The 13,059-nt window shown below is 55.3% G+C and overlaps 1 protein-coding gene across 4 annotated transcripts in view; it reads left to right on the top strand.

Annotated features, from left to right (window-relative positions):
• Window positions 1–13,059, top strand: part of SPEG (striated muscle enriched protein kinase) — a gene marked incomplete at both ends in the record, with an annotated part of 56,021 nt that overhangs the window by 18,557 nt on the left and 24,405 nt on the right. For all 4 annotated transcript variants that reach the window (XM_080689063.1, XM_080689062.1, XM_080689061.1 and 1 more), the window contains 5 exons: window positions 7,531–7,706; window positions 7,943–8,031; window positions 8,996–9,171; window positions 11,519–11,779; window positions 12,784–12,942. In XM_080689063.1, the coding sequence (XP_080545189.1) occupies window positions 7,531–7,706; window positions 7,943–8,031; window positions 8,996–9,171; window positions 11,519–11,779; window positions 12,784–12,942 (861 nt within the window). The remainder of the gene's footprint in view (window positions 1–7,530; window positions 7,707–7,942; window positions 8,032–8,995; window positions 9,172–11,518; window positions 11,780–12,783; window positions 12,943–13,059) is intronic.

Below are 13,059 nucleotides of genomic sequence, written 5' to 3'. Positions count from 1 at the left end.
GCTCCTAATGGAGCAAGCTGACTTTCTTACCCTACAAGGCGCTGTTTGGTCCAGAGTAGCTGGATGGGGGCCAGTGGACCCAGAGAGCAGCCTGGGTGAGTGGAACCAGTAGTGGCAGAGATACTTGGCAGGGGGGGGGGGCTCTTGGGCCTGGAGTCTGTAGGAGGTGAAAGATGGAATTGGGGAGGATGTGACTGTGGGGGTGTAGGGAGCAGGTGGAGGGAGGGAGTAGGGTGCTTGTAGGAAGAGGCCTGCACAGAGTCACTGCCCTTTCTGACTGCCCCCCCACCTCCATGCCCAGTGCCATGGAAACCAGGGCTGGCTGCCCAGTGTGCTCCTGGGGTAGCTGCCCCACCAAGGGCCTGCTTTTGAGAACCCATTGTTTTGAAATGAAGAATAAAAAATAGGGCTAGGGATGTAGCTCAGAGGTAGAGTGCCCCTGAGTTCAATCCCTAGTTTGGTGAAAATAAATAAATAAATAAATAAATAATAAAAATTGAAATTTTAAAAGTTTTTTAGAAATTTCTAGTTCAAATGTCATTTTACAAATGTCAATCCTGTGTTTCAAAGAAGTCCACATTTTTTATTTGTTTGGTTAGTTGGTTGGTACTGGATATTCAACCAGGGGCATTCTACCTCCAAACTAAGCCTCAGCATTTATTTATTTATTCATTCACTCATTTACTTATTTGATTTTTTATTTTGAAACAGAGTCTTGCTCAGTTGCTGGGACTGGCTTTGCTTCCTTGTGTCTCAAAATGCAGTTTTGACTGAGGCCATCCATCAATAAATTGTAGCTAGGAATCTTTCTGCAGGTGCAATTGGTATCATAGTAGAGGGGAGACTTGGAGAGACAGACCAGAGACCTTCACATTGAAAGGTGGTCAGGAATAATTGGATTTCTTTCCCAACAGCCCCCAGAAGCGGGGCACCAGTGTTTCAGCTTTTCCCTTCTATCTGTTCCTTCCTGGGCACAAGAGGAGTTTGTGCAGGCCAGTGGCCTCATGTCAGCTACTCGGAGTCCCAGCCTGGGATGATGATGCTTTTCACAAAGCTGATGGTGTGATTACAGCCTCGTTCCATCTAGTGCTAGACCGCAACTTGTTTCCCATGGTGAGCCAGCAGCAGTTGCTGGAATGTTGGACCAGATTAAACCAGTCCAAATGGGATCAAACCAAGCTATACCAGAGCAAACTGGCTCAAAATGAACCGAACTGGTCAAAACCAGATAGAACCAGATCAAACCTGTCAGAACCAGTCCAAGCTGGTTCAAACCAGTTCGGACCAGATTGGACCAGGTAAAACTGGTCCAAGCTAGAATAAACCGCATCTAGATGTTCCAGACTGGTCCAAGCGAGATCAAGCTGGTCCAAGCCGGATTGAACCAGCCCAAAGCCGATCAGATGGGTTCGAGGTGTATTAAACTGGATGAAACTGGTCCGAGCAGATTAAATTGGATCAAACTGGGCCAAATTGGTTCAAACCTGCCTAAGCCGGGTCCAGTTTGAGCTGGTTTGGACTGGTTCAATCTGGTTCGAACCAGCTTGTTCTGGTTTGATCTGGCTTACACCAGTTTGATCTTGCTCGAACCAGTTCTATCCGGTTTGGAGCGGTTTAATCTGGTTTGGAGTTCAAAGTGGTTCAATCCATTTCCCATTTTGTCTTGGACCGGCTCGTGGCGGCTTCATCTGGTTTGGGCCGGCTCGGTCTGGTTTGATCTGGCTTGGACCAGCCTGATTCTGGTTTGGACCAGTTCAATCCTGTTTGAACAGATTTTATCCGGTTTGGACCAATTTTTGTCCGGTTTGGCCTGGTTTGATCCGGTTTGGATCAGTTTAATCTGGTCCAACACTCCAGCAGTAAGGCCTTCACTCAGTCTGTCATCCCACTTCTTTCTTTTTCATCCGCTCTGTCACCAGTTGAGCTGCAGGCCTCTGTGCAGATTTTTGCCTCTGAATGCTTGTTCATTAGAATTCCTCTGCCTGAAATGCTTTTTCCTGTTTAAACCAAAATAACTTCAATGAGGCCTCTTCCCTCCATTCCCTCTTTTCTTTCCTATTTATTTATTTATTTACTTATTTTTGTGGCACTGGGGGTTGAACCCAGGGGCTTTCTACCTTCTGGGTGCTGCTGGGTCACCATGGGAAACAAGATGCAGTCTAGTGCTAGATGGAACGAGGCTGTAATCACACAGAGAAGGAACAGCACCATTGGCTTTGTGCAAAGCATCATCATCCCAGGCTGGGACTCCCTCTGGGAAGCCAACACTAGGCCCTTTTGTGCCTAGGAAGGAACCCTACCAGGGGACAGATAGAAGGGAAAAGCTGGAACACTGGTGCCTCTCCCCTAGGGACTCTTGGGAAAGAAATCCGCTTATTCTTGACCACCTTTCAATGTGAAGGTTTCTGGTCTGTCTCTCCAAGTCTACAAGCCTTGGAGCTGCACCTCTAGCTGGAGCTGAATTTTTCACTTACTTGGTCTTAATTACCATACACTTAAGGCTTAGTGGCAAGTAGCCGCCTGTTGCATGATGAACTCTGGGAGCATGGGCTGATTGGAGGCTGGAGTCATTCTTTGACTTCTAGCACCTTCTAGGGGTCTCCCAGGCAGATGTTCCTGGTGGCATCACCTACAGTCCCAGTAGGTCATAAGACAGGATGATTGCAGGTTTCAGGACAGTCTCAGAAATGTAGAAGACTCTCAGCAACCCATTGAGACCCTGTCCCCAAACTAAAAATAAGCTGGACATGGTGGCCCACACCTGTAATCCCAATACTTAAGAGGCTGAGACAGGAAGATTGTAGCTTGGAGGCCAGCCTCAACAGCTTAGCGAGATGCTGTTTCAGAATAAAAAATATAAAAAGACTGGGGGTGGAACTCAGAGATAGAATGCCACCTGGGTTCTATCCCCATTACCAAAGAATAAATTAATAAGTAAGTAAGTAAATAAATAAAAATGTCAAGCTTGGCGGCGCACACCCGTGTTCCTAGTACTTGAGAGACTCTCTTAGGAGGGTCACAGGTTCGTAGCCAGCCCAGGCAGTTTAGGGAAGCCCGCTACAACTTAGCGAGATCCTGTTTCCAGATAAAAAATAAAATAGAGTGAAGCTCAGAGGCAGAATACCTCTGGGTTCAATCTCTAATATCAAAAAAAAAAAGAGAAGAAATTAAAAAGGGCTGGAGGTGTATCTCAGATTTAATCCCTGGTACCACACACACACACACAAAAAAAATCATGTGGACAACCTACTGAGACAGATTGGGTAGAGGACAGGCATAAATGGCTGGCCACACAGGAATGCTGGGCAGCCTGCAGCGTGCTCCTCCCTTTCTCAGAAGGGAGGGGTCGGCATTCATAGCAAGGGCTGCGCACCGTACGCTGGCATCCACCGTCAAGAGGTACTGGCCCTCGCTCACTCTGTGATCCCACATCTTACTTTTTCATCCAGCTCTGTCACCAACAGTTGAGCTGCAGGCCTCTGTGCAGATTTTTGTCTCTGAATGTTTGTTCATAAGGGTTCCTCTGCCTGAAATGCTTTTTCTTGCTTTTCAACATGGCTTCTTCCCTCAATTCCCTTTTTTCTTTCCTATTTATTTACTCTTTTGTGGCACTAGGGATTGAACCCAGGGGCATTCTACCTCTGAACTACACCCCCAGTCCTATTTTTATTCTTTATTGTGAAATAAGGTCTCACTACGTTGCAGAGGGCCTCACTAAGTAGCTGAGGCTGGCCGTGAACCTGCAGTCCTCCTGTCTTAGCCTCCCAAATACTGGAATTACAAGCGTGCGGCACCATGGCCGGGTCAGTTCTTCCTTCTCCCTGAGCCAAAAGTCATCACCAGCTCTCTGGACCCCGTGAGCCTTATCTGCTCCTCTCTTACCACCTTGTCATTCATTTCTGCTTGCTATTCTAGTTGTCTGTGTATCTGGCTTGTCTCCTCACCAGCCAACGTCACCTGAGGACATGGCCATGCCTTCGCTACTCCTTATCCCTGGCAGCTACACCTAGAGGTCCTCCTGGACAACCAGGAGCTGCGTGGCCATCCAGGACTGGGTGTGAGGCAGTAATGGGGGACAGAGAGTCCCAGAAGCCCCAAACTCTGCAGGCAACCTGGATTAACCCACAAGAGGCTGGGCGGGACATGCATCTGCAGGGAGTGAATGAGACTCTGCCTAAGAGTGGAGGTTGGGATGGCAGAGGGGACCATGGAGCCATGGTACTCAGAGTGTGGTCCTCAGACTAGCAGCAGCAGCCCCTTAAGGATATGTTAGAAATTCACACTGTTAGTCCCAGCCCAACCCTATTAAATTGGAAACGCTGATCTAAGGAGCCCTCCAGATGATTCTAGTACACAGTAAACTTTGAAACCCACTGTTGGGGAATTAGAGACCCGGTGCAGGGGCAGCATATGGGCTTTGGCCTTAAACCTTCCTGGTTCAGTTTTAGAGCTCTCTAAAACTGAGTGGCCAAGTGTGCGGGGGCTCATTGAAGCAATCTCATAGGGCTGTCCTCCTCCCATGAGCCTTGACAGTGATCCTAAACTTTCATGTGCATAACAATGACCTGGACTGCTTTTAGACCATGCAGTTTTCTGACCTCCCATTTCAGAAAATCTAATTCTGTAAATTGGGTGAGAACCAGGAATCTATATTTCAAAATAATTTCCCAGGTAGTTCAAGGATAGTTCTGACAGTCCTAATATAAAGGGCCGTGTTTGATGCCTTTCATGTGCTAGATACTGGCTGTGGTGGCTGCCAGTACCTCTCTATGATGCGACCACAGCGGGGGACATTGGGAACAGTTGGGACCAGCTGGATACTCTCTGGTCTGGGGAGGGACCGTTTTCCTCTTTGCGAGCTTCCTAACACCAGCATTTTCATTAAGTGTGGTTGACTTGGAGGCAGAGTTTAAAGGGCAGATATGGACATAGGGTCAGTGCAGGGAGTAGGGGGCAAGTGTGAAGGGCTGGTCCTTCCATGGCCTGCTGAGTGTGTGTGCCTTGGAGGTTTGAGGAGTTCCTGTTTCCCACTTCCTGGCTGGTGTTAACTGTCTCCCATAGTGAGAGCCAGGTCTGTGGGCAGAGCAGGGCTGGAATGTTAGGTACCGGGCTCAAAGGTGGGTTTTGACCATGGGGTCAGTGATGGGTGGTACCAGGGTCTGGCACAGAGCTCCAAGATCCGCCATCAGCCTCCTTGGCCATGCAATTTTAGGGAATGGGGGGGGTAGGACCACTACCTTGTTTCCAAGAAGCTAGTTCTGCCCCTCTGGAGACTGAGCCTCAGCCTGGGCTACACTTACAGTCCCTCTCTGGGAGGGCTTGACTTGCTTGGGCTTCTTCCCTGGTGGGATGCACTCCCCCAGGGTGTTATTTCCCCAGCCACCACCAGGGGTCTCTGTGCCTCCCTGCAAACTCTCTCCTTGGGCCCAGAGCTGTGTTAGCACTGTCCAGTCCGGAGGTGACTCTGAATCAGGACTCCCAGATCCATGGAGGGGAGAGGGCACCCACCTCCAGGGGCCATGTCTATCGTCTCAGCATCATCTGGGAGACATATCTGCAGCATCAAGTGCCATTCTGACTTCCCTCCTCACTCCAACTTCAAGACAGCCAGCCTGAATGGTGGGCCTCTCCTCTGCCTGGCCCTCAGCCCTCCTTCCTCACTGGCAATGCTGGGAAATACAGGTCATAGCTTGGGAATGTGGCCCTGGGCTGGGTGGGGAGGAGAAGAAGGACATTTGACCTCTGCTCAGCACCCCCTTTTCTCTTGCTGTGTTTCCAAGCCCTTCCTCAACCCAGATGCTAATAAGTGCTAGTTAGGAGGGGCTGTTGGGGAGAAGTAGCTCCTGCTCTCCTCATCCTTGGCTCTGGTGAGGCTCATGGGTAAAGAAGAGTTGCCAACAGGTGCCCAGTAGAGCCGGGGAAGTGGGGGTGGGTCTAGGCCCATGTCCTGGAGCGGTTGCTGGGTCAGACCTGTCATGGCAGGATCGGGAAGGCAGAGATGGGACATCTTTGGAAAGGAGGGCAGAGGTCTTGATAGTTCTTTGGCTCTCAGTGTCAGAGAAAGTAGGGTGTGGCCTGGCTATAGTATTTTGAGGCTGGGCCGTTTATTTCCCGGCCCAGGATCTTGGTGGTTTGGTCAGGGCAAGGGATGGCACAGGGCCATTTGTCCTTGGCACCTCCTTTGGTGGACTTGGTGACACTAATGGGCCAGGCACAAGGGTCTTGAATGCCACACTGTGGTGCCACCCCCACCTTCCTCTGGAGACAGAGGCCCCTGTACCTGGAGTCGAGGCCCCGCTGAGGGGCTCTGCTCTTGTCAGTGTCCAGAGCTGTAAGGAGAGGAAAGGCAGACGGCACTGCTTGGGAATGAGCAGGCAGCTAAATTCAGCCGGCTCTGCCCCTCCCCTCAGCCCTTTCCTGGCCTGGCTGCCTGTGGTCTCAGCAGGCGCCACCTTCAGCCAGCGCCTGCCTGCCTGCCTGCCTGCTACCTCAAGCTGGCCACCCCCACCTCTTCTGCCCCCCTCCCCCAGGGCCAGCTCAGCGGGGCCTCAGCTGAGCCCTCTGAGTGAGTGGGGCTGGGCAGGCTGGGCTCTTCCTCCAGGGGAGCCAAGGTCGGGTGGGCAGTGGGCAGGCCGTGGGAGGGCCTGGTGCCAAGGCAGAGCCTCCGGGAAGGTGCAGGCTGGGGTCCGAGTGCAGAGACTCAGGGTGAGTTGGGGTACAGGCCTGCTGGGGTTTGGGGTATGGGAGCCAGGAGGAGGGGCTAGGGGGCTGTGGCTGATTCATGTCTGTATTTGGCAGTCGGATAGGAGCCAGCTCAGTAAGGCTGGGCCCCTGGCCAGTTGCAGGGGAGGGCCTTAGGGCCCTGGGGACACCCCTCCCCCAAGGCAGACTCCAGTGTCCCCCCTCTTCTCTCTGCTGAGCTGTCCTTTTTTGTGCTTTCTGCTCCCTTGAGAATTTGGGGGTCCATGCTCCAGGGCTGGGGCCAACAGGTGCCGCTGGGGTGTCTGTGGCAGGAAGCTGAGAAGGGAGGGGGAGGGCCGGCTGGACAGTGCTGCCTCATTGGCCCCAGACCGAGGTCAGGATGGGGCTTGTCTGAGGTGTATGTTCCTCTGCACTGGGCCCGCTCGCCTAAGAAACGAGTGAGTGTCTTGGTTCTGCCACCCTGGGGTCCCAGAGACGTGCACCACCCGCTTTAGAGCATGTGCATGGTAGTGTGAGCCTCCACTCCATGCCGGGAGTGTGGGTGCTCTGCTCCAAGGGAATTTTGGGTCTCCCCCAAGGCCCAGAAGCAGCCTTAGGTATCTCTTCCCAGGAGGATCAGCAGGGTCACTGTTGGGGAGTCTGGTAGAGAAGGACTCCGGCTCGGGGAGAGGACGCACCTGGACAATGACACAAGCCATGAACAGAGTACAACAGGGCAGGCCCTGCAGGAGCGGCCTCAACTCCTAGATTCCGTGACACCCCATCCAGCCACCCAGCTCTGGCCTCTGTCTCCTCCTTCCCCTGGCATCCTCTCTGTCTCTCCTCCAGGCGGGTCCACATCCCCTTTCAGCAGCCCCATCACCTCTGACGAGGAGTACCTGAGCCCCCCAGAGGAGTTTCCAGAGCCTGGAGAGACCTGGCCCCGAACCCCCACCATGAAGCTCAGTCCCAGCCAGAACCGCCGTTCTTCCGACACTGGCTCCAAGGCGCCCCCCATCTTCAAGGTCTGATCTCTGAGGCTGGCACCAAGCCCCTCTGGACTCCTGTTCCTTTGTGTGTCCCTTGTTCTTGGGGCCAGGCTTTGGCTCCAGCAAGATGTGAAACTTTCCCCATTGGCCATTCTTACCCAGAGCCAGCCTCAGTCACACTGGCATGGACGAGACCACCATCCCAGATCCCCCAGCCCCCAGGAGCCAGCGCCATGCCCTGTCACCTCTGACACTTTGGGCTCCCTTTCCAGGTCTCACTCATGGACCAGTCAGTAAGAGAAGGCCAAGATGTCATCATGAGCATCCGTGTGCAGGGGGAGCCCAAGCCTGTGGTCTCCTGGTGAGTAGCCACCACTTGCACCACCTCCCACCAGGCTGGTCCCGCTGAGCTGGCTTGGGGGAAGGGAGTGGAGCCTTAGAGGCGCAGACCCAGTGGTACCCTCCCTCAGCACCTGACACCTTGCCACGGTGCCGCAGGCTGCATTTAGGGTTTCTCGTTCTGGGGAGGGATTTGAGGACTGAATGGTTTCAGGTCTGCCCCATTGGGATAGTTGGCCAGGGACCCACATACCCCTAGAACAGGCTGCCCACCTATACCCCGTCAGTTGACGGCAGGGTGACTTTTGGGACCCTTTCTTTGCCCCCCTTATGCTGGGCTCACTCACGACAATTTGTTTCTGAGATGCCCATAGCCCAGAGTTGAATGCAGCTCTTGCTGTCCCAGGTGCCTGGAGCATCCATTACTCAGAATGTTTTTTTTTTTTCTTCTTAGTTTGGGTTCTGTCTTTCATTTTTAATTGTGTGGTCCCCACTGTAATTAAAAAAAAAAAGAGAGAGTTCTTTTGTATCCATTTTGGGAAATGGTAAAGCTATTTTTCTGCTGTAGATAAAAATAAGACATGGGGAAATCTAAGGACTATTAAGAACTACATAAGCCAGTCATGGTGTAATCTCAGTCACTTGGGAGGCTGAGGCAGGAGAATTGCAAGCTTGAGGCCAGCCTGGGAAATTTAGTCAGACCTTGTCTCAAAATAAAAAATAAAAAGGACTGGGGAATTTGGCTCCATGGCAGACCACTTGCCTGGCATGCAAGAGACCCTGGAATCAATCCAGGAGGGCGAGGTGGTCTGGATATTCTTGGAGGGGGCAGAATGATGATATCGGGATGAAAACTTACCCCTGGCACCCCAGGGCTGCCCAGGGACAGGTTAGGGGAGAAGGCCTGCGTGGCTCTGCAGTCCCACTTCGCTGCATATGCAGGTCAGGACCTGGGCTCTGGGACTGAGCTCTTGCCCCTCTGTCAGGCTGAGAAACCGCCAGCCCGTGCGCCCAGACCAGCGGCGTTTCGCAGAGGAGGCCGAGGGCGGGCTGTGCCGGCTGCGGATCCTGGCTGCTGAGCGGGGCGATGCCGGCTTCTACACCTGCAAAGCAGTCAACGAGTATGGCGCTCGGCAGTGCGAGGCCCGCCTGGAGGTTCGAGGTGAGAGCCTCACACTCCCATGAGCCCCCCACGTGGCCCTGGTCCCCATCTCCAGATAGCTCTCACAGAACCTCAGCTGTAGAATGTCACACTGAAAGGACCACAGCGGTCCCCCAGTCTGGCTGCTTATACTGTAGTTGCGGACACTGAGGCCCAGAGTGTCTTGCCCAAGGATACACAGCAGATTGACCCACACTCAGCTTGCTACACAGCCGCCTTCCCCAGGCTCCTTCACGCCAGCCCCTGATGTCAGCCACAGACCCTGCTTCCCGCAGCTGGCCCTCCCAGCTCTTCTGAGCCTTTGTGCCCCTGTAATCATCCCCCTCCCACTCTCCTCTCGCCCCTTTTCCTCTCTTCGCATCTCACTGTAGGCAGAACATCTTGTGGTTGAGAGGTGGTAGTGGGGAGAGTCTGGATCTGGACCCGTTCGGAGGGACCCTTGGGGTGACGGGCATGGAGCATTGCAGGGATGAGCCGAGCCCTGAAATGTGGAGGGGGCTGGGCTCCAGAGTGGGGAGCATAAGGCCAGGGCCTCCTGAGCAGTGGGGATAATAAGGTCGGGCTCTTTTACCCCCACGTGCCCTGCCTCCATCTTCCCCTCCCAGTGATGGCTCAAGATTAGGAGCTCTCCTCTGCTCCTCACCAGCCGTCAGCCCTCTGTCCCACCAGGCTCCATCCCTTCCAGCCTGGCAGAGAAGAGCTCTGGGAGCTTCCCCAGACCCACCTGGGCACCGCCTGGAGCCCAGACCTCCACAGTCGTGGTCCCTCTGCCAGGCCTCACCTGCCACACACACCCTCCCTGGTCCCTCTTGTTCCTGTGGCTGCTACCTCTTTGGTCTCGGAATCCTCCAGCGCTCCTTCCCCAGCTGCTCCTTTTTCTCCAGGGCCTGGCTCTGCTTTGCTTCTCTGTGTTCACTCACATCTTGGTGCTTCTCTTTCTTTGGGACTCCTCCCAACATCCCATGGGGGGCTTTGGGGTGCTCCTGATGCCTGTGAATGCCGCTCTCCTGGTTGCCCAGGGTCTCTGCCTGCCCAGGAACCCCAGGGACCCCACCTCTGGCCAGCCATTGGTGCTCCCACCCAGGGCTGACAGTGGGGGCACCAGAGCAGTAGCGCCCCCTGGAGATGTAGAGATAGCTCCTTTCCCAGAAGCGCCCTAGCCAGGTCTGCGTGCCTGTGCGTGTGTGTGTGTGTGCGCGTGCCGCACTAACCTGCCGCTTGCTGACTGAGGTTTTTGTCTGTACACAGGCGAGTGAGCTCAGGGGGCCGCCTGTGCTCCCCCCGCTGCCCTCCGAGCCGCGCCCCTGTCTCAGGCACCTCTTGGACCTCGCTGTGTTTCACTGCCTCCTGCCCACAGACCCAGCCGGCACCGCCCGGAACCCATCCCAGCCTCCCCTTCCCTCCCCAGCCCATGCAGCACCCTGGGGCAGCCCAGGGGCCCCAGGGACTCTCCCTCCCAAGTGGACACATGGCTGTGCAGGCCAGGAGGCCCCCAGATGGACCAAGTGCTGGGAAGGGGTGGCCATGAGGGGCTTGAGCCCTCCCAGACTCTCCCTACGGGGAGCACTAAGCCAGTGCATGTGCTACGCTGCTATGGGCCACTGTCTGTCTGTCTGTCTCTGTCTGTGCGTCTGTGACAGTCAGGGAAGGATGCCTTTGACTGGGGCAGGGTGAGGTGATGAGAGAGAGGACAGGATGTGGCATCCACAGGATGGAAGGCCCCAAAGGGCAGGGGCTGCAGACAGGGGCTCCCTGGGAGGGAGTAGGGCGCTGATCATTCCAGAAGTGGGTTTCAGTGGCACAACTTCCTAGTCCGCAAGGGACCAAAAGCCAGAGGCCTCAGCCGAGCCCTGGCCCTGGTGGAGTAGGGCCCAGCAGGGGAGCCTCACGCACAGTCAGAGCGGGGGGCCGGCTCTGTCTGGGAACCAGGGAGTTAGCCGGCCTTGGCACAGGAGTGGGGCTATTAGTGGGGGTGGTGGTATTTGGAAACACTGTTTCTTAGCTCAAATAAAGCCCAGTTTATACCCAGCTGGTGTGCCGTGTTTTCTTTTCTGCCGCCGCCGCCGTCACTGCCACCACAGGGTCCGCTCGGCTCCCCTCCCTCAATTCCCTCTTGCCTCTCCTGAGTATTCCCTCCGCGGGCCAGCCTGGGTTGCCATCTCTGAGCCAGGTCTAGGAGCTCTTTGCTGTCCTGGCTGGGTGGGCGGGCTTTCCGTGTCTCCGGAGGAACAAAACGCATCTCTCTCTCTGTGTCTGTCTGTCTCTCTGTGTGTGGGTATGTGTGTCTGTCTCCCTTGCCCTGTGTGTCTCTGCTCTGTGTGTGCCCCCTGTGGCTGCCTTCCCCCAGCACACCCTGAAAGCCGGTCCCTGGCCGTGCTGGCCCCCCTGCAGGACGTGGACGTGGGGGCCGGTGAGATGGCGCTGTTTGAGTGCCTGGTGGCGGGCCCCGCCGACGTGGAAGTGGACTGGCTGTGCCGCGGCCGCCTGCTGCAGCCCGCGCTGCTTAAGTGTAAGATGCATTTTGATGGCCGCAAATGCAAGCTGCTGCTCACCTCTGTCCACGAGGACGACAGCGGCGTCTATACCTGCAAGCTCAGCACGGCCAAAGGTAACTACTCGCTCAGGCCCTAGGGCTGCCCTGGGTGCCTGAGACCTGCAGGGCGGGACCAGAGGTAAGAGACCTGGGGGAAGAATAAGATGTCTAGAAACAGGCCTCCATCCCCTCTGGGGAAGTCTAGAAAACAGCACCCCATCTCCTGGGGGGGAACATGGCAAAACTAATACAGGACCCCAGCCTCCAAGCACTGAGTACTTAGAGCAGCACCTGGCACCTGAAAGTGCTGTTTCTGTGTCCACTGAGAGCTAGCAGACAAACCCGGGCTTGCACTCCCCTTCTTGCCCTGCAAGTTTAACTTTGCATAAGCGACCTCCTCTTCCTGAGCTGTCCGTCTGTAAAATGGAATCATGCAGTACCTTCGCAGGGGGATGGGCAGGATCAGAGAGGTACTCTATGTAACGACTGAAGCCCAGGGCCTGGCAACGGAGGTGCCTGACACATGCCAGCTGTTGTTACTATTGACGACATCTCTGGCCTCGTGTGAAGAGCAGAGAGGACGGCACCTGCCTGGCCAGGCTGTGGGTGATAAGCGAAGCCGCAGGGGCTCACTAAGCAGGAAGAGGCACAGGGCCAGAGTAAGGACTGTTAGCTCCTCCTGAAGACTTTTCTGAGAGTCGAGTGGGGCCAAAGGACATCTGCTCAGGGTGTGGGGCAGGTGGGAGGGAGGGTGGGATGACGGGAGAGTTCTGTGAGTGGGGGGCAGTGGCTTGGTTTCTAGAACCTTCTGAGGACTGGGCTGCACTCCATTCTAGGTGGGCAGGGTGAGGTAAGGGGGAGACTGGGCCAGGCCTGAGCTTTTATGGAGTCCCCAGCCCACATGGCAGCCTGCCACCCATCCTTGTGATCTCCACTCTCCTGAGAAGGCCTGGTCTATAGATTCTGTCCCGCCCTGCTCAGAGCATCTGCAGGGTTCTACCCAGGCTCGCCCAGGCTGGGCAGGACCTGTGAGGTGGGCTACCTCTGCCTCCATGGCTCCCCTGCCTCCTCCCCTCCAGATGAACTGACCTGCAGCGCCCGGCTGACCGTGCGGCCCTCGCTGGCGCCTCTGTTCACCCGGCTGCTTGAAGACGTGGAGGTGCTCGAGGGCCGCGCTGCCCGCTTTGACTGCAAGATCAGTGGCACCCCACCACCCTCTGTTACCTGGACACATTTTGGTATGACCCCCACCCCACCCCGCAGGTGTTGGGAGATGGCCGAGGGCCCTGGCCGGGGTGGGGTGAACCCAGAGGTCAGGACCCTCGCTGCACCTGCTCTGCTCTCCCGCCCCCTCC

Source organism: Muscardinus avellanarius, assembly GCF_963383645.1.
Source record: "Muscardinus avellanarius genome assembly, chromosome: 2".
NCBI classification, from domain to species: domain Eukaryota; kingdom Metazoa; phylum Chordata; class Mammalia; order Rodentia; family Gliridae; genus Muscardinus; species Muscardinus avellanarius.
This window is presented reverse-complemented; position numbering and strand designations above follow the sequence as displayed.